At 57.2% G+C, this 23,604-nt stretch overlaps 1 protein-coding gene across 2 annotated transcripts; it reads right to left on the bottom strand.

Annotated features, from left to right (window-relative positions):
* Positions 1-1,290: 1,290 nt before the first annotated feature.
* On the bottom strand, positions 1,291-23,604 carry KCNC4 (potassium voltage-gated channel subfamily C member 4). 2 transcript variants are annotated; one of them, XM_027816678.2, is made up of 4 exons: positions 22,203-23,604; positions 16,471-17,407; positions 14,731-14,916; positions 1,291-2,568 (listed from the first exon to the last, which is right to left on the bottom strand). In XM_027816678.2, the coding sequence occupies exons 1-4, from the start codon at positions 22,851-22,853 to the stop codon at positions 2,507-2,509; spliced, it is 1,836 nt and encodes a 611-aa protein (XP_027672479.1). In that variant the 5' UTR covers positions 22,854-23,604; the 3' UTR covers positions 1,291-2,506. The 2 variants fall into 2 exon arrangements, with proteins under 2 accessions (XP_027672479.1, XP_014142025.1); XM_014286550.3 differs by lacking the exon at positions 1,291-2,568 and adding an exon at positions 8,727-9,174.

Raw genomic sequence — 23,604 nt, 5'->3', positions numbered from 1 at the left:
GTGATGGGAAGAGGCTTTGTCGAGGTGGGAGATGGGACCTCATCCTGCTGCTGGGGGACACTAGAGGGGACATGTCCAGCCAGCTTCATACTGACCACCCACACCGTGACCACCCTGTCCCTAAACCCACCTCCCAAAGAGTCAGGCTCTCTCAGTCCCCTTGGGGCCACCCTCAAGCATCCTGGCAGGTCCTGAGCACCACCGAGATGCTCTGAGCGCTCACGGTCCCCAAATGCTGCATGAGCAGGACCCTGCAGGGGGGATGCGGGTGCTCAGCATCACTTGACCGAGCATCCCGGCTCAGCCAACCCAAGCAGTCCGCATCGATCCTGACGATCCATCCGTGACCACGGCCATACCGGGGAAGGGCCCGGCACGCTCAGCAGCACCGTGGGGCTCTTGCCTGGGCTCCCTGCAGCCGCAGCGGGAAGCAGAACACCTCGCTCCCACCCTCGCAGGAAGGCTCTTGCTTTAATTACTCTTTGGCCCCCGGCCACTGATTGCTCACACTTGTGATGGCTTCCTTGGCAATTTTGTGGCAGTTTTTCTATTCCACCCCCCGCCCCCCCCCGCCATGGTTTTAACCATCCCAGCCTCTCCCTGCGCAACAGGTCTCAAATAAAAGACCTCGTGCCCTTGGGGTGGGTTGTCAGCAGGTAAAGCCTCAAAATCTCCATCCTGGCGGTGTCGGCTGAGGCCCCTCCAAATCACTGCAGCAGTGATTTAGAGCATCGGAGCGGTGCCAGGTCTCTTGGGCAGCTCACGCTGTGCCTTGGGGGGTGCGGAGTGATTAAATCTCTTTGGGAGCCGGCCAGGGGGCACCCCAGCCCCCCAAAGGGTGGGAAATATTAACCCCAGACCCATGAATCAACTTAGTGCCATCTGCTCGGCTCTGTAGCCAGGCAGCCCAGACAGCCTGTGGACGGCCAGTCCATTCACCTCAATGCAGCGTTCACTCTGAAACCTAAGGATGGCACCGCTGTGGCCATAATGCTGATTATTTCAACTTTGATAGTCAGAGCGGGCAGAGCCAACGCGTTTGTCAGCTCTGCAGCGCCTTTCCTTCAACAAACGAATATCGCGTGGATGTTGAAAACAGTCTGCCATGGGCTTTCCAGTGGGCTCTGCTCCAAGCCCTGCAAGAAAGCCAGGAGCTCGGCCACAACATCCAGGCAATGCCACTGCTGAAGTCACCACCCCTGCTGCCAGGGACATGCAGGGTGGGGACAGGGCTCCGTGGGCACGCAGGGAGCTGGTGGCGAGGAAGGATGGAGGCAGGAGGGGGTACGGGAGCTGACTCAGCTCGTGGATGTCTTTATTCGAACTCTAGTACGGTTGGACAGGTAGAGGCATGCGTACAGGACAGACGGAAATGGGAGTAGTATTGCCTTGATCACAGAGATATGTAACAGCATTAGAAAGACACTGACCCTTCCAGGCCAGCCAGGTTCACCCCACCTCACTCACCTATTGCATCCCATCCCCATCCCTGCGCCCCAACCGACCCGCTCGTCCCCCCCATCCTCTGGGGGTCTGCACCCCAGGGGAAGCACCCATGGGAGGGGGGCGATGGTGCAGCGACCCACTCACAGCACCTCGATGGAGCCTTCGAAACCCCAGAGGGGGGTCCCCAGCGGCCGTGTGACGATGGAGGGGGTCAGAGCATGGATGGAGCCGCGGGTGACGACGACGACGTCTTGGTGAGCAGCTGGCAAGTCTCCGGAGGCGGAGGGGCGAGGTGCATCCGAAAGCATGGGCAAGGGGAGGGGGGCAGCCCGGGGGGGCGCTGGGGAGAGGCAGCGTGTAGGTGGCAGGGCTGGCAGCAGGCAGGGGAGTGGGGCCGCCCCCAGCACCCTGACCCCCCCTCCCAGCCCTGCTGCTCTGCAGCACCTCGCGGGGGGGGACGAGGCTGCCAACCCCCCTGGCCACAAAGCTGGCGGCTGGAGCTTTGGGCTGCTGTGGTGGGCAAGCAAATCTCCTTGGGGAAGAGCATCCCTCAGCCTCAGGGAGAGCATCCCTGGGGAATGCATGTCCCAGCCTTGGGGAGAGCATCCCTGGGCTCTGGGGAGAGCATCCCTCAGCCTCAGGGAGAGCATCTCCCTTGGGGATTGCATCCCTCGGCCTCAGCGAGAGCATCCCTTGGGGGCATGCATGTCCCAGCCTTGGGGAGAGCATCCCTCAGCCTCAGGGAGAGCATTTTCCTTGCAGAATGCATCCCTTGGCCTTGGGGAGAGCCTCCCTGCACTTTGCGGAGAGCATCCCTGGGGGAATGCATCGCTCAGCCTTGGGAAGAGCATCCCTTGGCCCCAGGGAGAGCATCCCTGAGCCTTGGGGAAAGCATCCCTTGGGGAAAGCATCCCTTAGCCTCAGGGACAGCATCCCTCCACCTTGGGGAAAGCATCCCTCGGGGTACACATCCCTCCACCTAGGAGAAGGCATCCCTCGGGGAGAGCATCCCTCCGGGAAGGCATCCCTCGCCGGGGCACTGCCTGCATCCAGCTGGGGCTCAGGAGAAGGTGACCACCTCACCCTGGGGGTAACTGGAAGAGAGGACATCTTGACAGGTGTCTGCAATTAAAAACACAAGTAATAACACACCGTTAAACACTGCTTTCATCAGCTATTTGTGGAAAAATAGGAGAGGGAGAGTGAGACTGAGCTTCCAGGGGACCCAGGCTTTGCAGGGTGCAGAAAATAGTGTAACTACAAAGTGAAATGGCCTTTTCCAGAGGGATAAAATGCTGCTATTCCATCAGTAAATCAGGAAAAAATGTTTTAAAAAAGCCTCAGAATGGACCCAGAGATAGAGACTTGGGAAATGACTCTCCAAGAGAAACCAGACATGGAGTCAGGGTGATTTTGAGGGCAAAAATGAAGAGGAGAAGAAAGAAGCCATCCCTGCAGCCCTCTCCTTCCAGAAATCTGCTCTGGACCAAAACTTCCCAGGCCAACCCCAAGCCAGATGTCCCAAAGCCAAGCCTGGTGCATTAATATCCCACAGTGTTTTTTCTTGTCTCTCTCTCCTTCTCGTTCGTTATCATTGAATTAATTAACATTGATTGGAGTTCTGAGTCACAGCACTGCCTCTACCCATGTGCCAGGACCTGGCTTCCAGGCGAGGGGCCGTCAGACGGAGAGACGGCACCTGATCCACCCGATAAGCCCTGGAGCTGCCCTTCCCAGCCAGGGATTTTGCTGCAAAACCCAACCTCAGCTCCCAACCAGGGGTTTGACCCAGCTTCCCCCTCTGCAGACCCAACACCGCTCCAAAACTGTCTCCTTTTCCCCAAAATAAAGGTCGCATCCTCCATCGAGCATCACTGCGCAGCTTGGGTGAGTAGTGCCCAGACGCGGAGGCTTTTCAAAGCCACACATCCCAGAAAAACCCTTGGGATTCAAATCCCTAAATCCCAGGGCTTGCAGATGTCCCCACCTCCCGGGCTGCCACAACGGACCAGTTCAGGGGACCCAGCATCATCCCCCAGCAGCAGTTTGGGGACCAGCCCCGGCCACGCACCAAGTGGCTGCTAAAAAATATCACTGCTCCTGGTTCAGTCACTCCTGCAAGCAGCTAAAAGCTCATGGCAGGGCTCGTGGCTTGCTAGAAACATTCCCCACCAGGTCGATTGATTTACCAGGGACACGACTCAGCTTTTAACTCCCATCTCCTCCTCTCCGTTCAAAGCCATTTTGTGCGCTGGCTCAAGACCTGCTGCCCGCATCCCCCGGGGACCTGCCTTGGAAAGCAGCTTCCCAGCCTTGGAAAAAAATTAGCATGACTAAAAATAAATAACAACAGCCGAGCTTTTTGTGTGGTGGTGGTGGTGGTGTTTAATTGCTGTCCCCCAGAGAAAGCCGCCGAGAGAAAACTGCTCGCCTGTCTTGATTTATCATGATCGTCTCGATTGCGCGTGGCCGGCGGGTTCCAGCCCCCCTCCCCCTCGCAGACCCTCCGTGGGACACGGGTCTCTCCTCAGCCCTTTTTTTTGGGTGCAGATCTGCCACCCGACGACAGCGGGGTGATGCCCCAAGGCGGGAGGCTTGGCACAGCCCGGCCATCAGCCAACCCCCCCAAATCCCCAGGGTTTGCTGCGGTGCTGCCGGGGCCAGCCCCTCCACATTTCCCGGGATGGTGAGTTCACACAGTCCCACTTGCCCCCTCCAAGCACCCCCCCCAGCCCCCTTAAGCGCTGCCTCCAGCTGCTCCAGCACGATGTTTGGGTAGGTCCTACACTAACTCCACTTTGGTTTGCTGGTATGCTCGCTTCTCTTTTCCCCCTTCTTCTTTTTTCACCTTTTTCTTTTTGTTTGCAGCCAAGAGGCTCACCTCCCGCCAGCATCTCCCCCTCCCCCCCCCCCCCGGCGCCCATCTCCACAGACCATGTAAAGATGGGGGGTTTCATGGCGATGCAGCCAACTCCCGTGCTGCAAGGACCACAGATGCTGCCCTGGGGGGGTGCGCAGCCGCCTCGAGCATCCTCCACACAATCCCCAGAGCTGGTCCCAAGCCTCGCGTGGTGCTGCTATTGGGCTGATTCCCCTCTCACTCTCCAAAGCCAAAGAATTATTTATTTTATTTTATTTTTCACAGCCCGCAGGATGTGTTCCCTGCCCCAGCCTGTCCCACACGAGCATGAGATGCTCCCCAGCAGTTCACAAAACACTTTCTGAGCTTCCATTTACCTTTTCGTGGGGGAAAAGCGTAAGGATCGATTGCCCGGGCGGAGGTAATGAAGTAACAGACTGGGAGCGGGGAGGCACCTATTTATAAGCTCAACTGCATCTTATTTTGCATCTGCCTCTGCTCTCCCTGTTCCTCGTCAGCACGGGGAAGGGATGGGGTTGTTATATTATTATTTTTTTTTATTATTGTCATCAAATTTTTTTATTGTCATCAAATAAGCACTGAGGATTTTTCCTGGCAGTGCTGGGGAAGCCAGAAACAGGCTGCTTCTGGGTAGAGCAATTACTCTCTTGACATTTTAACCTCCTGCCCGGCTGCCTGACAGGCCTTTCTATTTTCTCAGCTCTTTCAGGCATCTCCTGAGAAACAGAGCAGTTGTTGCAACAATAACAATTAATACTTTGCACGCAACCAGGGATGGCAGCGCAGCACTGGACTCCAGGTCTCCCAGGAGGGAAGAAGAAGGCAGAAGCTGCTGCTGGAAGGGGTGAAGTGCCCCCAAATCCCTCCGGATCCAAAGGATGAGGCTGCTCTGCCTTTGCTCCTTGCACAGCTGCTTGCTGCACTGGCTGCAGGTGGTTACAGGGGTCCGATCCGTGTCCCACAGTGCCGCCGGTCTCGGCAGACAGTCTAGACAGACACACAGACGGAGGGATGCAAGGACTCCAACAGCACCAGGGCAGCCCGATGCTACGCAGCATCCCTGATCCTGTTCCCGCTGTTGAGGATCACGTTGCATCTGCAGCCACGACGGGGAGAGGAGCACGGGGCGCTAAAGCTGCCCTTGGTACCATGCTGGAGGCATCACACTATACATTGCAAGGGGCACGTATGTGTGGTATGTGCAGTGCTTTATCCCTGGGTTCCTGCTCAATCACAGCGTCCTGCTGGAACAAGGCAGCAGCTCAGTCCCGACACACTCATCCCATCCCATGGGAAACTCTCCTTTCCAGGCTGGGATGCTGGCAGCGAGCTCACTGCCCTGACAGTCGCTACACACCAATTTTGTAATATTTTTTTTAATGCCATTTTAGGACTTGGGCAGAGGCAGCCGGACTCCTATGGATTTATTCAGTTCGTCAAGAATAAATCAAACAACCTTGCTTTCTCTCACTGCTTTTCGCCTTCGCTGGAACGTGCGCTCCTCGCCAGATCCCTAAACATAGATAAGCGGCTGGGAGGATATTCAGGGGAAGTATCGTATATTCTTGCTCTATTCTTATCCTATTCTCTAGGCAGCCAATTTTGGCCACGGTTTGAGATAAAACCCTGGGCTACAGAGATATTTAGTGGTCTGCTCTTCTGATCCACTACAGGTCCTCTCATAATCCTACCCAGGGAAATAACTCCTGCTAACTCACACACACCCCCCCCCAACCAACCAACCCAGACCCCACCTAAAAATAACAAGGTGCTGTTTTCCCCCTCCTGCATCCCCCAAATCACTTGTTCAGAAGAAGGCGGGGAGGAAGAGGGAGAAGATGCAATGGGTTTTTCAACAGTTTGGTGCCTCCCACTGAAATCCCTCCGTCTCCCATTCGGGGCTCGGTTGTTTCAGAGGAGCTTTTTGCACATTAGTCATCCCTTCTCCCAAGTTGCATAACGCCACTGCTAAAAATTGCATCGCACCGGCTCCATGTCAGCTCTCATAGTCAACCCGCATCGCTCCGGCGGGGATGAGAATTGGGGGGGGGTGTCCACCAAGGGTTTGCCACACCAGGCAACCAGCTCCAGCGGCTGGATGAGCTGCTTTGGGAGCCTGGGGTTGGGAAAAGAGAGGATGTGATCTCTTGGGATCTGTGGCTGCCTCTGCTCCAGGGTTAATCCTCTGCTTTCAAGAGACTCAAACCCCAAAGTTTGAGTCTTTTGATCCGCTGCTTCTGCAAAAGACAGGGCAGCAGAGCTGGTTTTTCATGCCTGGCTCATCCCCAAAGTCAGCGCATGACCTTGGTTAAATCATTTATGATTCAGAGACCACTGAAATCACAGAGGGTGACCTTCCCTCTCGCACCGGCTGGGGATATTCCAGCTCCTCCTGCCTCGAGAGGAGCCCGCTCCAAGGGGGTGGATGCGCCAAAGGTGCCGCCGTACTCACCCCTTCGCCCAGCTCACAGGGTTTTGGGGCGATTCACAAACCTGCCGAGTTTCCCCGGCCATTCGGTGTGGGAACACACTTTAATTACAGAAATTCAAGGGATGCAGCCACACCACCAACACACGGTAAACTCAGGTGCTGCTGGTGAGGGGTGAGTCACCACCATAGCACAGGGGTTGGAAACCACCACGGGACATCCCGAGCAGAGCATGGATGCAGCTCATCCTAATTTCTCCTCAAATCCAGAGAAATTCCAGCTCCAGCACTAGGTCTGTGTGGTGCTCGGCTCCTGCCATCAAGCCCCAAGATCCAGTTCACGGCACCAAGTTTTTTCGCCTCTTTTCTGGGTCCCTTCGACTCTTGCTGCTCTGCTCACGCAGCTGGGGCAGGGGAAGAAAAAAAACAAATTAAAAGGCGAGGGCTTCTTGTGGGCCCCGGGCAGGGCTTGGATGGGGGTTGTTTTGGAGATGTTGTGACTGGCTCCTCCTGGCAGCTCCTTCAGCTCAGTGGGGAGGAAAAATATAAGCCAGGTAAGGCATTTAATGCTTCCTCCTCACCTAGTCTCCTCCACTGTGGCAGCAAGGAATTTGGCTGCAAGAGGCTCTCGGTCCTAACCGTGCTCTGCACAGAGGGAAACTGAGGCATGGGAAGCCTGGGGTGGAGCAGGAGAGTCCTGGCTGTGGGATGTGCCAAAATCCAGCCTGGCTCCTTCGGGGTGCAGGGACCAGCCTTGCACCAAGGGGACCCTCACTCCGCATCACCCCCAGAGCACCAGCTCCGGTTTGGCTGTGATGGAGGGGAAGGGCCTGACCCCCAAAAAGCTCTTGGGGCTGTTGTCGGGGGGGGGGTTTTAACACACCTAAAGCTAAGCTTTGCTCCCCATCCTCCAGCTGGAAGTCCCCAGGCTCCAGCCCCATGGAGGCGGACTTGCTTAGAGTAAGGGAAGGGGGTCGAGAGAGCAGCAGGATGAGCGTGGAGACCGGGGCTGCCCCCCCCAAACCAGCCCCTTACAGCCCCCCCAGACCCAGACACCTCCAGGGGAGGGGACACACAGAGCCAGGTGACAGAGCTACAAATGAGACCCAAGTCAGGGGAGCGAAGGTGTTGTTCTAGTTCAAGAAGACACCGAAGATCATTGAAAATCATCCCAAAAAAACCTAATTAATATACCTGAGCAAAACCTGAGCAACAGGGAGCCTGGCGCCCCACCCTCACCCTCCATGATGGGCAAGGACCTGGCTCAAACCCAGCTCCCATCCCCAGGGGGATGCTCTGCCCCACCACCCTGCATCCCAGCTCAAAAGAGGATTCACACCCCCACCCCCATCCATTTAGGCATCATTTTATCTCAAGTCTCTCAGTTGCTCAGTACCCAACAGCTGCAGCAGCTTCCCCAGCCGCTCCAGGGACCCACATCCCTCTCCCCACCACCTCCCACCTCTCCATAGGAGCATCACACCTATATTTTGCCAATCCTTTATCCCAGCCTCCGCATGCTCCCCCCACCCAGCCCGGGGCCCTACAGCCTCCGTGGGACCTCGGGGCTGGTTCCCAAGGCTGCCAAAGCCACCTGCAGCCCCAGGACCACGCCTGAGGTTGGATGGAGAAGCAGACACAAGCAGGGAAGGAGCAAGTGTGATTCAGGCAGAAAAAGGCACAAAACAAGAGGGGAACAGCTGCTGGGCAGGGAATAGAGGTTTATTCATCTGTTGCCTCCAGAAACTTGAGGCTGTTAAAAAAAAAAAAAAAAAAAAAAAAAAAAAAAAAAAAGGCCTAAAATTATATGAACTCAGCCATTTCCAGCACAATGATATATAATTTTATGAGTCAACATGTCCTCCTTGCATTTCCACCACCCTTTAGCCCAAGTGCAAACGGCCCACGGGAAGGAGGGCTCGACACCAGAGGGAATCGCATGGGTTGGCCCAATTTATTTAGGATGAATAAGGTTTCAACAGGGGAGGGAGGAGGGGAGGAGGAAAAAAGAAGCAACCAACACCTACTTCAGGGATTGTCCCAGACACGTGGACATGAGACAAGTTCAATGGAGACGTGACACGTCCTGCAAACTGGGCAAGGGGAGCAGGGCAGCAGCGCTGGGCTGGCGAGGGTCAGAACCCGCTTCTCGGGGGTGGAGATGTCCCAGCTCAGCCTCCTCTGGGCACGGGCACCGCTCCGGAGACACGGCGTCACGGGGACCGGGGGGGGACAGAGCGACACACATACACGACACGACAAAGCAGGATCCAGGCGGCGTTTTAGAGGATGGAGGGGACGGGAGAGCAGGGACGCCGCAGAGGACAGGGAGAGCTGCAGCGGGACGTGAGGGGAGCCAAGCCCACCGTGGATCCTGCCACACCATCTATGCTGCTTAGGCTTCGGGATTTTCCATAGCCTTGGTGAAGAAAACGGACAGGTTAGAGCCGAGCAGCCTCCTTCCCAAGGCTCGGAAAGCACAGAGCGCCAGGGAGAGCATCGCCCAGTCCCACACCCCAGTTCAACCCCCTCAAAAAATTCAGGAAGGGCTTCTGGAGGGCAGCCAAGCTTCGGCAGATCCTCCAGACCTTCCCCTCCCTACCCCTCGGCTCCCCGTGCAGTCCAGCAGCGCCAGCCAAACCCAGGACCCAGGAATCATCCGATGCTGGGAGACCGAAGCGGTCCTGGGGGCGGTGGGTTTTGTTCCCCAAATTGCTCTGAATGAGGAATGAGTCTGGGGATTTTGTGGGCTGAAGCAAACAGGGAAAAGCAGCAGAATTCAAACAAATATGGGATTTGGAAGGAGTTATTCCCCCGGCTCTGTTTTTCAAGCTGGCTGTCGCAGCAGGCTGCTGCTGACACCTTTCTGTACGGAAAGGAGCAGGTAGACGTGCTCATTATTTTCCACAAGAAATTGCATTAAAGAGCAAATATTTCTATTGCTTTAAGCATAGGAACCCTTCACATTTCCCCAAAGAGCCAGAAATTGCTCCAGCTGTTATTGAAAAGCAACAGCCAGAAAAAAAAAAAAAAAAATGCTCTCACAGGTCAAAAGCCCCTTTTCTTTCTGGAAAGAAACTAAGTATTTGCACTGAAAATTCCATTTTTAGGTCCAAACAGCAGCCCTGTTCAAAGACGAGACCCAAGATCTGCTCTCTGGATCACCGCACCTTGTGGGGACAGCTCTGCTGCCAAAATATGGAAAATTAAGGACGCTCCCGGCCGCGATGAGCCCAACCTCCCTGCGCTGTGCCATGCTGGCTGCGTCTTCCCCGAGAGCGCCCAGGCAAGCGAATCCAGCCGAGCCGTTCCCTTCCCCGCAAGCACAGCCAGCTCCGAGCAGCAAGCCTGTGTGCGCACACGGCAGCTCCCTGACAGCAGAAAAACAAGGTGATGGATGGCCCCTTCGGCAGTGCCAAGCTTGAAACCATCCCCGCATCCCTCCCCCCGGGGAGTGAATGGCGCATCTTCGGGTTCTGCTTCGATGCGAAGGCACCAGCGGCGGGTGCTGGCCTGGCCAGGCTGCTCCAGGCTCGGATCGTGGATTAACGCTCCCACCGGAGCGATCACGGCATCACCCCCCACACACACGCCCCCGAGGAGGATGCTGAGACATGAGCAGCGTCTGGAAAGGGCTCCAGAGCATTACCCATTTAAATCTGATTTTTACCCCCTTTTTATGCTTTTTTTTCCCCCCCCTCATCATTTCCCAACCGGAGCAGCCGGCAAGGAGGCACCGGAGTCTTCAACCCCTGAGGATGCCCTGCTCCTCCGGCTCCGCAGCAGCGGCAGGGCCAGCGGACAGAGGGCCATCTGCCTAAACCTGTTGCTGACTTCAGCAAAGCTTTTCCAGTTCCCACAGTGGAAGCGAGACCAGAATCAGGCCCCGAAGAGAAGAGCAATTTCCTTATTTACTGTTTGGCATGAATCCACACTTGCAAGGAGGGAAGCGAGCACAGCCCTGAGCCGGAGTCGGGGCCGGGGGAAGCTGGGGATGTTTCCCACCTACAGCAGCTGATGCGAAAACCTCCGGCTCCCCCCCAAAATCCACTCAAAAATTCCCCGGGCTCCCCCTTCAGCAAACCTTGCTCTTTTCCTGGGAGCACTGAGGCTCTTTGAAGGGCTCACGCGCTTCCCTGCCACCCTGAGCCATGCACATGGGAAGCAACCGTGCCGAGATGCAATCGGTCCCCGAAAGCTTGGGGCTGCCGGTGGCTCCAGCACCCCAACAACATCAGTTTGGCAGGAAGGTGTTATGGGGTCGGGGCTTGCTGGCAGCTGCCTTGGCTATGTGAGGACCCACTGATGCGGCTGAGCACTTTATAGGGATGCTCTTTGCATTCTTGCTCAGATGACTGAATAGAAAAGGATGCAAATGGGCGTAGGAACAGGGCCAAAATCACGCTGCCAGTTTTGATTAAGTCTCAAGCATCACTGTTTGGGGCAGCACTTCATAAAGATGCCTGATTGCCCCAGGGCCCCTCTGCAACAGGACTCCAAGGGCAAACCTGCCCCAAACCCAACACTTAATTTTCTCCATCAATTTATTCCCAAGCCATGCTCACCGGAGCACCTGGGAAGGAGCTCAGCAGTCCGTCCCTCAAGGCCATCACGGTTTTCCACCAAGCTCAGGGCCAGGTGCCACCACGGATTCAGGCTGCAAAGCACCAGAGGGTTGTGATCTGCTAATTGCCACCGGTTAACGGAGCCAGTATTCCAGCAACTCGCATAGGTGCTAAACCAAGGGCACCGGGATTGCTTTGTAAACGGGTTTGTTGCCAAGGAGCTGTATAGAGGCATCTTATAAAGAGGGTGGTGGGGCAGCGTGTAACCCCCGGGGGCTCTTGGCCAGGCCCTGGCGATGCCGTGCTCCCCACATGCAGACGCTCGCGGCACCCAGGCACACGTGCAGGCTCACACACGCTTGGAGCCGGCAGCAGATGGGGACGGGGTAATGCAAGCAGGCAGCATTGCCCAGGAACGCCTGTGCTTGTTTATAACGGCGGCCTGGCGCTCGTCTGTGTGTTGCACACACTCACACGCCTGTCCCCGTGCAAACGTGGGCTTGTCCTCGCTTCCCCCCACCCAGCCAAGAATCACTCCCGTGAGCATCCCCGCGCTCGATGCCACACCGCCCAAGCCACATGCTGGTCATGGCCCTGCGCGGATAGCAAGCAGCGGAGTAAAAGGCAGCAGCACGATGCTCTGGGTTCTGGCAACCAAGCCGAACATTGCTGCTTTGCCATGCCGGTGTGCCGTCAAAGGAAGGTGCTGGAAGGTAAATCCCCTTCCCTCCATTTAACCACATGCCCTGTGGCTTCTCTCAAAATCCCACTCTGGTTTCAACCACTACCATTTCCTACACCATCATAACCAATCTTGCTGGCAGGGGGGCTGTCGGACTCATCCTGCCGCCATATCCCTCCATCCAAGCAAAGGACAGGAGCTCACGTGCCAAGACAGACCCACGCCAGGACACATTTTGGGGAACTGCTGAGCAGGACTTGAGTGCTGAAGGGAGATAAGGGGTCCGAAGCCAGCCCCAGCAGCAAGGCACCAAGGTGACACCACTGGAAGCAGCGATAGGGACAAGAAACACATGCCACATGCCGATCCACTGCAATCCAGCTCAGACTTCTGCAGGGCCCAGGTCCAAGGGGTGGTGGGCAGGGACTAGCTCTTCTCTTTGAGCTGTCCCAATGAGACCAACCGCTGGAATCGGGCTCGAACCATGATGGATGCCGAGATCTGCAGCATATTCCTGAACCAGCTCCATCTCCTGATTTCCACAGCTTGTACAGACATCAGTACCTGTCCCAGGATCTGACAGATGGCCATCAGCAAGTTGGGCTCAGAACCAAGCTCATCTCAATTTGCAGAGCTGCCAACATCCCAGTACCAGAACAAACAGCCTCAGCAGGAGATAAATCAGGACCGAGGGAAGAGGCAACTCTGTGGCTCCCAATGGCTTTTGGCCGGGGCACAGGAGGCTGCTTTGCCCCTCTGACCATCTCTGGTCACCACTAACCCTGACCACCCTGGAGCATTTCATCAGGGAAGGCATCAGCCCTGACCTCCCAGGACCATCCCACCGGTCCATCCCCAACAGCCCAAGCAGGACGCAGCTATTGCCATTTCCTCTTCCCCAGATTTTGGTCTTGCACGTCACTCAAGCCCCTCTGGACACCAGATCCACCTTTCTCCAGGTGCAAGACCGTTTCAGCAAGGTGGGGATAAGTGATCCACATACACATCTACTTTTAATTGTGAAAAGCACCCTGATCTTGGAAGAAAGACACCCGAACAAACCAAGAAAGCTCCCCGAAGTGCCCTTCCAAACAGCTGTTGCTGCCACCGTGCAAGGAGAAAAACCTCCTGGTCTCCCGCAACCGAGTCCTGCGATTCGGGAGCCCGGCGAGAGCAGCACTGGGTCCTCAACTCCTGGATCTACTCTGGTTCTGGCTTCAGCGGGACTAAGCTCAAATGCTTCAGCTGAAGAGATGCCTGACTTGAGCATCTTGTAAGGATGAAGATCAGCACTGGCTCTCATCCCTGTCCTTCATCCCATCCAGTTCAGCATCCCCCCCAGTCAGGAGTGGGATGAGAGCCCCCTCACCTCTCTGCAGTAGCAGGTGTTAAGAAAAGAGACCAACTTCACAGAAAAAGGCACTTCCAGGAAACAAACACGAGGCATTTCAAGCAAGTATTTGTATAGTACCCTTCTGCCTGAAGATGAGCAAAGCTTTTCATTGTTTTCCTCTTTCTGAGGGATGAGGTTGAACAGGAATGGCAGGGGCATTCCTCAGTTTCCCAGGAGGAAGCAACCAAATTGCTTCTACTGATGTGACAGATGTGACTGCCCCCAAACACCTCCCTATGCCCCAAGCCCATCCAGTCCTCACCATCCCAAGCAGAGCCACAGCAGCAAACCCTTGAGGGTCTCCAAAGCAGTGACACCACAAGCCAACAGGTCCCGGCGCACAGCTCAGGGACGTAGCCCATCACCTCTTCTCCTGCCTGGTGCCAGCTCACATGCACTGTTCCCTGTAACTGGCATTCGACAGTACCAGGGAGGTACCATCAGAGGTAGGTCAGCTCTGCAGCTGCATCACCCCACACCACCCCAGGCACACAAGAAAATCCACAGAACTAAAAAAACTGAGCTGCGTCCTGAGAATTATCCCAGCGATCAAGGATGTAGCTGGATTTTGTGGCTCAAGGTAGGTGCTGGATTTAGCCTCCCAGGGGCTGGGTGCTGGGCACAGGTCACGCTCACTGGTGGAGCGGAGAAGGCTGGAGGACAGCGCGAAGGGACCAGGCTGAAGAGGACTGTTGTTTTGTCATGGGAAGAAGAGTTTTGTGTTTTCCTGACTCATCTCCCCCACAGTTTGCCACAGAAAACCTCAACACTCAGCAAAGCTCCCTTTCCAAACCCAGAGGAGACAGCCTTTCTGGCAGCCCGGTGCTTCTGGCACGGCAGCACTCGACACATCGCAGCTCCCCATGCTCGAACCCACCAAGAGACATCAGAGGGGGAGAGGAAAGGAAAAGCCTGTGGATTTTTTTTCCCTGCCAAAACCCTTCTTGACCACCTTCACTTACCCCCTCACCTCACTCCACCCTGAGATGGGTGGGTGAAGCTGAGGGAGAGGAGCTGGAGGGATGGGAGAAACTGGAGCACTGGGGAGCAGGGGGACAGAGCTGTCCCCAGAAGAGGCAGCGCGGCCAGTGTGGGGTCACAGCCCCCGGATGGTGGCAACCAGGGAAGGAGAAAACAAAGTGTAGAGCTAGCACGGCGAGACGCGGTGGACGGAGATGCAGCAGATGGCGAGGCAGGAAGGCAGGTGGATGCCGGGAGCAGAGACCGATAGCCAGGCAGGCAGATGGAGATGAACCACCCTCTTGGACCAATGCAACCAACCACCCCACCCGCCCCAGCCCACGGAGCGGCTCACACCTCCAGCACCAGCCATACCTTTCTGGATGCCTCCGTCCGCTGCGCAGGAGAAGTCCCCCGTGGCCAGCAGGAAGCACGTGGAGGATTTCTTGTTCTTCTCCCGGGTGCTGGAGCGCCGCATGGGCCGCTTCTCCTCATCCATTGGTGACAGCGGCTGCTCCTCGTCTGCCAGCACCACATTGGCCTCACCGTTCTGCTTCGAGTCTGCAAGAAGGTGGCACAGACCCATCAGCAGCTGATAAACGCAGGGGACAAGGTGCTTGGGGTGGCCCCAAGGGTTTGTTTACACCACGCAAGGAAGCAGGACACCAGATTGCAGATGGTCCAGAGCAACACCTGCAAATTCAGGTACGGATCCCAGCCTGGAGATGCTAACTCAGAGTGACCAGGGAGCAGGACCACGCCATATTTTAATCCCAAGCAGCAAACAGCAGCTCTTGGTCCTGCTGAGCATTATCTGCCCTGTGTGAAGCCCAGCAGGGTTCTAGCCAGTGGAAAAACCACCCCTGGTCCTTGAGATCCACCCACCTAATTGGTGTGAATTAGCTCTCCAAAATTCACACTGCTGGGATACTGGCTGCTCAGGTAAGTGCTAATTTATGTCATCTGACTCGGTGGTTCATTAGCTGGGAGGATGCTCTACCAGGGGAGGGTCTGGATGGGTGCTGGGGTGGAAGGGATGGGGCTGACCTGCCCCTCCAGAGCAGGAGAGCTGCTCTCCCTGCTCAGGATGCATAGGCACGTGGAGAAGGGATATTTATAAAGGAAAACAGCATTTGGAGCTCCCTGTGTCCCCACAGGCGAAGGACCATCACTACAAAACACATGTGGCCAGATGTGCAGCTGCTCGGGGCTGACCTCAGTGAATGCCATGTTGGCTCAGGACCCCATCCCACCACGGTCCCTCCTCTTTCCGCACTGCAAAGCTGGCTGCTCCAGAGGTGTCGCTGGCAGCGAACCAAGACGAAAAGGGGCCAAGCAGCCTCTGTGGCCAGCAACAATACCACAGCGGGGCTCTGGTGGTCCCCCAAGCTTAGCCCAAGTGATGCTGCCCACCGACAGCCCCCCACAGCTGGGGCCATGCCCTCTCCCCACCTGAAGGAAAGACTGGCCAAACCCCAAACTTCAGCTCAGCGCACGAGACCAAAATATAAACATGCAGGGGCTGATTTTGCTCCTCTGTGAGCACAGAGAAAAAAAAAAAAAAAAGAAAAAAAAAAGGATTTGGAGCAGCGCTGACCTTGCCATGCAGGGACGCTACTAGAAGATGAACGGGGAGGTGGGCCACACCCAGGGGAATATCTATGGATTTATCCATTTTAGTGAAGCTTGCCCTGGTTTATGGTGGGAGGAAGCAAAAGAAAACCTGATCTGAGGGCATCATCAGGCTAAGATGGGAATGGGGACAAGGGTCTTACCTCTGTCAGTGTGAGGGAGAGGTGGGCGAGGTAGGGACACCGTGAATCACACCGCGGTGACTCCATCTATGCCACCAGGAGAGCAGGGCATGGCCTTTCCCCCCCTGCCTAGCGGGGGATCCTGCTCTGCACCATCCTGGTCCACCAACACAGCACCCAACACCTGGACACCCAAGGGTCCCAGCCCCTTCTGTACCAACGTCTCGCCAACCCAAGAGCTGGGGGCCACATCCTGTGGCAGGGAGGTCCCCAAGGACCCTGGGACACAGGGGGCTAAAAATGCTGCCCTGGGGTCTCCCGGAGGTCTGCCCCTCCCTCTGCCCCACCTCTGGGGTCTCACCTGACCCTTTCCGTTCAGCCGCCCCCTCCTCCACCGCCAACGGGCAAGTGTCGCTCTGGGTGCTGTTACGGGGGGAGTTTTCCTCGGATTTGCAGTAGGTAGGGGAGTCCAGCGGGGCCGGACGGGGTATATGCTTTTTCTTCTTCTTTGGCAGCTTCTGCTTGGCCATGGCCAAGGAATAGTACATCCCAAAGTTATTGACAATGACGGGCACGGGCATGGCAATGGTGAGCACCCCGGCCAACGCGCAGAGAGCCCCCACCACCATGCCTGACCAGGTCTTGGGGTACATGTCGCCGTAGCCCAGGGTCGTCATGGTGACCACAGCCCACCAGAACCCGATGGGGATGTTCTTAAAGTGAGTGTGGTCGCTCCCACGGGGGTCGGACGTCTTGGCTCCAATCCGCTCGGCGTAGTAGATCATAGTGGCGAAAATCAAGACCCCCAAAGCCAGGAAGATGATGAGGAGCAGGAATTCGTTGGTGCTGGCCCGGAGTGTGTGGCCCAGCACCCGGAGACCCACAAAGTGCCGTGTCAGCTTGAAGATCCGGAGGATCCGGACGAAACGGACAACCCGTAGGAAGCCCAGTACGTCCCGGGCAGCTTTGGAGGACAGGCCACTGAGACCTACCTCCAGGTAGAAGGGCAAGATGGCCACAAAGTCAATAATGTTGAGCAGGTTTTTAACGAAGAGAAGCTTATCTGGACAGCAGATGATGCGAACCAGGAACTCGAGGGTGAACCACAGGACACAGACCCCTTCAATGTAGGTGAGGATGGGCTCCGTCTCCACTTTATGCGTCAGCAGGATCGTCGTGGTGTTGCCAACCACAAGGGTCTCCGTCACGTTGACGTCGATGTTGAAGGCTTCGTGCGTCTCCAGGCAGAAGGTCGTGATGGAGACCAGGATGAAGAAAAGCGAGGCAAAAGCAACTACCTGCAAAAGCAGAAATTACATGGGCCGTTAGCTGATTGGGGTCAACCTCCCCTCTTTGGAGGAGAGCAGCAATTTTATGAACCACCACTACAAGAACTTCGGGGCAGCCCAAGACATACTCCTGGTGTCACCTGCCTTTGGTACATTTTTTCTAATCCCTGCTAGCGAACAGCAATAGCAGGGATGGGAGAAGTCCTCATTCAATAAAAACGAACACAACAGACTCAAAACCACCCCAGGAGCTACACTGCTGCCACCTGCTCCTCAAGACCAAGGATGGAGAACGGGGAGGGTTCCCTGGACCTGTCGTGTGAGTTGACAGCAAACCGCAGTGTCTGGGGCCACCAGTCCAGAACCTTTCTTCAAGTGCTACAATAGATGCAGGGGAAGGTGCTGAGCTTCGGCTGTGGCTGGAGATGGGTCAGAAATGACAGTGATGGGGATGAAGGGAGACCTCCAGCAGCCTGGGTTTGGAGCAAGCCTCCGCTGGGAACACACATGAAAAGGGAACTTTGAGAGGACTAAGCTGAAGAGCTTTCCCCCACATTCAGCCTAACCTCCCAGGTGAAATGTTTGAGCCATCCGTGACCTGAGATTTGGGGTCTGGATGTATCAGAGATGTCCTTTTGCCACTTCCCTGCTCCCTAAGGGTCAGTGGTGGATGAGGTGCCCACGAATGGTCCCAGTACTGGGTGGGCAGGATGAGGAGGAAAGGAGCAAGCAGAGCTCAGGGTGCCTGGACCTGGTGACACTCAGATGCTCCCATTTCTCCCCCTCTGCCCCACCGGTGAGACCTTTGTCCCCTTCCGTGCCGCCTCCTCCCCACGGCACGCTGCCGGGATGCGAGCGAGGAGGGACCGGCTGCACAGGGTGGAAATCGCAGGCTGTGTCAGAAAGAAAACGCTTTGTCCCCCCCCTCAATCCTGCTCAGCCCTCCTCCCCGGCAGGATGAGCTCATGATGAGTCCATTACCCAGAGCATCTGTTTCCAAGAGCCCCCGAAAAAAAAAAAAAAAGCCTCTGAGCAGAAAAGCCCTTCTTCTACCTTTCTCCAGCTCAAGAGCACGGTGGGTTTGGCTTCCTGGGAGCAGACCCTGTGACAGCACCTTTTGCTGCTAACTCATCCCACCCGCACCGAGCAGGATGTGACCTTTTGCTGGCAAACCCACCCGACCGGCTGCGTTCAGCAGGCAGCCGTGCCGCGAGCCTGCTCGAGATGACAGCCCAGGTCCTCGGCTGGAGTGAATCAGCAGCAGAGACAGCCTGAGTCACGCTGGAGAAAAACCCGGCCCTGGACACCAGCGGTAACGTGCCAGCAGCCCTGAGCCTGCCAAGAGCATCCTTGAGGGGTGTCCCCAAGGGCAAACCTGTGTGGGTCCGGCACAGAGAGTGTCAGCTCCCCAAAAGTTAGGTGTGAAGTTTAAGCCAGGCTCTAACTGATGGAGAAACCTCTGGAAGATGATTCTCCCCTCCCAGTGACAGACGCCTGCTGGGAGGGTGGGCTGAGATGCTCCAGACCCCTCAGGTCAGACCACTCTGGACCACACACCACGATGGGGCTCTAATGCTGGCATTCCCATCAGCCATGCACAGTTCGGGAAGCAAACCCAACCGAAAAAAACAACAACCAACAAGGCCAGTTAACCGGGCAAGTGTGTCTACACGGCGGTGCCATGGCCAAAATAATCCACTTTTCAGCTGAGGGCTGAGCAACATGCCCGAGCTTCCCTGTATGGGGAATCTCAGGGAAACCTGAAGAGTAAAAGCGAAGTCAGAAGAAAAAAAATTGCCAAGGAAGAGAGTGAGACCCTGCGAACACTCCGACAACGAAGCAGCGCTGCTGCATGAGCCGTGTAGGTGAGATCTGATTTAGCCCCAGGAGCAAAAACAACCTCTAAAAATAGGAGAGCCAAGTTCACAGCCAGTGCCAGCCATCATCCCCCTCCGAAGTCAATAATGCTGCTCCAGTTTGTGTCAGCTGAAGATCTGACCTGAGATGTCTCACCTCAGCTCTGGCCTCTGCTCCAAGCTCGAGGGTTTTTTCCCAAAACTGTCTTAAAAATAAAAAAAACAACCCTACAGATACACCCAATAGCTACCAACACAGCACCAAAAGTCGCAGCAAATAAGTCCTCCAGGACCTGCTGACGATTTGCATGATCTCAGCATGCCCTCAACAGCTCGAGATGGGGGTTCCCAAAAACCGTGACCCTACGGGGGGTCACCAGCCTGGAAGTCCCAATGGAAGTGGGGTCAGGACCCCACAAGTCGGTCTGCAAAGGGAAAAATAATGAGGATCTACAAGTAGGCAGTTTGGAAATAGAAGGAAAATCCCAACCAGGGCAGTTTCCCATGGGGAGAAAAAAAAGAGTTTTAAACTCCAGCTGGGACAGCAGCTGCACCAGGGACCACATTTTCACCGAGCCTGGACCAGACACGCAGCCAGTGATCCCGTGGGCATCAATGCTACAAGGAAAAAAGGCTAAAAACCAGGGGGAGGTCTATCCACACGCAGTTGCCAGCTCAGGAGGTGCTGGGAAGAGACATGTTGGAAGGAGGAAAGATGGAAACAGCCAGGAGCCAACTGAGTCAGGGCCCGAGGGGCTGCTCCGTGGCCGAGGAGGAGCAAGAACAGGAGAAACTCAGCCCTGGAGACCCTTAGTCACGGCTGCCGCAGATCCAGGGAGCGGGGGCACGCACAGGACCTGGGGCCGCTCTCCTTCCCGCTGCTGCCGAGCTCCGGCAAGGCACACCGGGTCAGCTGCTGCGGCGCTTCCCCGGGCCCAACGCTGCGGCCGGCAGCACCCCTTTTGCTCTGAAAAGGGAGGGGGAGACTCCAAAATGGAAAATCCCACTTCGGCCACCCCAAAATGCCCAGGCGGCACCACGGACATTGCTCCTGGGTCCCGGAGCATCCATCCATGACTCCACACCAGTAAGAGTTCCCCGCATTAACTGGGTGCACGGGGCAGGTTGTGCTCATTTGGCTTGGTTGCACTGCTTCGTGCCTCAGTTTCCCCTTCTGCCAAAGCAGTTCTCCTAAGCCACTGCAAAACTATACTGATATTTTAGGGTGGAAAATACGACTCAGGAGAGCCCGCGAGCATTAGCACTGGAAAGAGACCATCCCTGTGGCAGTGCTATGTCCAGCGTTTATCTTAGAGCAGTAAGAAGGAAGCAGGGAGCTCCCAGCGCAGACTGGTCCCACTCCAATCCCAGTCAGGGTTCACACCACAGCCATCTCTGCTCCCTCCAGCATACATCTCCTGCTGATGCAAACGCCCTTCCAAGAGCAGCCCAGCACATGGCAAAAGCAGAACCAAATAACAAGGTGAAAAAATTTGAGTTGAATTACTGTGCTTGGGTTTGGCTTTTATTTTTTATTTTTTACGTGGAGCTTTGCAGAGCATCTCTCGGAGGCGACAAGCCCTCAGAGATGGGCAAAGGACCGGGTACCCCTTTTAAACCGAGTAAAGCTCTTGCTGCCCAGGCATCCTCTGCATGTGCGTGTGTGTGTTGCTCTTACGTTAGCTGCAAAAACACCGCCTTGACAAGCTGACCCCCTGCCCCGCGCGCTGCTGGTGGGTGTGAAATGCCTGCAGGATTTCGTACCATTGATGGGTTTTTTTGCACCTCTAAATGTATCCAGGATTCATTTTGATCCCAAATGCCTCCATGTGTGTGTGCAGCAGATTTATAGGCTGGGCATGATGGGAGACACGCACGCAGGGATGGGACTGGATGGGTATGGGTGGGTGTCTGGGGGTCGGTGGGCAGCATTTGGGGGATGATCTAGGAGTAGCTGGGAGAGGAGACGCATGTGCAGAATAGTGCCCGTGTCAGGCTGGGAGCCCAGAGATGCGACTGGTTATGGGGGATCCGTCCTGGGAATGTCAGTGCCTGTGGGTAGGGTTCGTCCCCAAGACCAAGGAGGGTCACGGGTGGACACTGTGCACGTACGTGCTCACGCCTATGTGTACGTGGTGCACCAGCTCCCCAGGGATGTGTGTGGATGAAGGGGGCTGGGGGTGGGGGGGGGGGGCTGTGCGTTAACGCGGCTGAGTGCCTGCGCTTGCACGTGCTGATGGGCACCGTAGACTGCGCGGGGGCGGCATCGACGCGGTGACGGTGGGGGGACAGGGGTGCGGGGACAAGGGCACTTGTGTGGCACAGGGAGAGCTGCTTGCGCAGAGGCGCACAGTGTCCTTTGGGGCTGCCGCTGCTGTAGAAGAGGAGCAGGAGATCCTTGGGGACAACCATGAGGATCCCATTTGCTTCAGGACCTGATCTGGGTGCCAACAGGCACCAGCCCTGTCCCCCCACTCCACACCTGGGCCACTAAACGTGGGTTTTGGCATGGGCACGCACACAACCCAAGAGGAACCCGAACAATCCTGCCTGTTCTAGAGCATCCTGAAACTCCGCCAGGACTCAGCCTGGCCAAGGACAATCCCTCATCCCTGTGTGCCCAGCAGGTGCCCAGGCAGCACCCGAGGGTGCAAAGGAGGCAGGGAGTGGGCCTGTCCCCAGTTTCAGCCCAGCTCCCCCCGATGGGATGTGCTGGGAGGAGACGGGGAGGCGATGGAAGGGACTTCCTACAGGATTGGAGATGGGAAAACTTCCCGTAGGATGGGAGATGGCCGACGTGCCCCATGGTAGGAGGAGGGTGGCTATGGAGGGGAGGGGGCATATAGCCCACTAGGAGAGCTCACCTCTCCCACGGGGATGGGGAGATGAAGACGCAAGCCCAGCACGGCCCCATCCCGCCTCCCCACTGGCACGTTTCGGGAGCTTACCCTTGCTGCCTTGGACGAGTAGGGATCCTCAAAGAGCGCCCACATCCTGGGCTGCCAATTCCGACAGCAGCCACCCCCTCCGGCAGCCCCTGCCGCCCCTGGTGGCCTGTCATCCATGCCCAGGCGCTGAAGGGCCATCTCCCTACCCCCTTCCTCTTCAGGCTCCTCTCCACCAGCCCCTCCACCCGGCTCGGGACTCTCGAAGATGTCCAGGGCCTCTTCGGCATCCCGGTGCTGGCGGTAGGTCATCCAGCAGCACGGCTCCACGTCCGTCTCGTCGATGCCCCAGTAGGTCAGCTCCTCCTCGAAGAGGGGCCCGCAGATGTCCGCGGGGCAGTGCAGCTTGCCCGTACGGTAGTAGTTGAGCACGTAGGAGAAGATCCCAGGGTGACGGTCGAAGAAGAACTCATTGCTTTTACCATCAAAGTCAAAGTTGCTCTGGGCATCGGGGTCAGCCAGCCAGGCCAGGCGGGTGCCCGGCAAAGTCCGTAGGGTGCTTTTGTAGGTCTCATGCCGGGTACCACCTACGTTGATGGTGATCTTGTCCGACTCTTCCCCTTTGCCCATCTCTTCCTTCAGGCATGTTTTGGAGGGTGGTTTGTTCCCAGACTTGCGTCCACGGTAGGAGGAGACACACACCGAGCTGATCATAGATTTCGGTGGATGGGAGATGCACGCTACACGCACCCTTCCTCCGGGCGAGGAGCTGGGGGTCGGCAGAGGCAGGAGAGGGGGGCAGAGATGGGACTGGGGAGGGGAAAAGGGGGGGCTCAGGCTTGGCTCTGGCCTTGGGGGGGAGCAGGCTGGAGCCGAGCCGGGCACCGCTGGCTGCTGGGGGACAGCAGGGGAGGCTGCAACCTCCACCCCCTCCAAAACCACCCACCCCCCCGAATAAAACCGCCCTAAACCAGGAGCCAGCCCAGCCCCGCCGGGCAGCAACAAGTGCCCGGAGGAGGGGGCGGCGGGGAGGGCTGGGGGGGCTCCGCCGCGGAGGGATGCGGGCCGGGCTGGGAGGATGCTGCTGCCGCCGCCGAGGCCGGGGGCCCGAGCCCCGAGCCCCGCAGGGCTGCGTGTGTGCCCGTGTCCCCGGTACCTGCAGCGCCAGCGGGGGGGCCCCGCCGCCCGCCCCCCCCCCCCCCCGCGCCGGCAGCGCCGCGCTCCCCCCGACCCCCCGGGCCGCGCTCGGGGAGGGGGCGGCGGTCGGGGGGCGCCTCCCCGGTACCCGGCCGGGGGGGGGATGGGCCCCCTCCGCCTCCCCTCCCGCTCCCCCCCCCCAGCCGGGCCCTGCCGGCGCCGGGGGGGCTGCGGCGCCGGGGGGGCCCCGCTGCCGCCGGGCCGGGCCGGGGGGGGCCTGTTGCGCCCCGGCAGTTGCCTCCCGGCGCGGGGGAGGCGGCGGGAGCGG

This window comes from Falco cherrug, chromosome 16, assembly GCF_023634085.1.
Source record: "Falco cherrug isolate bFalChe1 chromosome 16, bFalChe1.pri, whole genome shotgun sequence".
In the NCBI taxonomy this organism is placed as follows: Eukaryota; Metazoa; Chordata; class Aves; order Falconiformes; family Falconidae; genus Falco; species Falco cherrug.
Note: the sequence above shows the minus strand (reverse complement) of the source record. Positions and strands in the feature narration are given on the sequence as shown.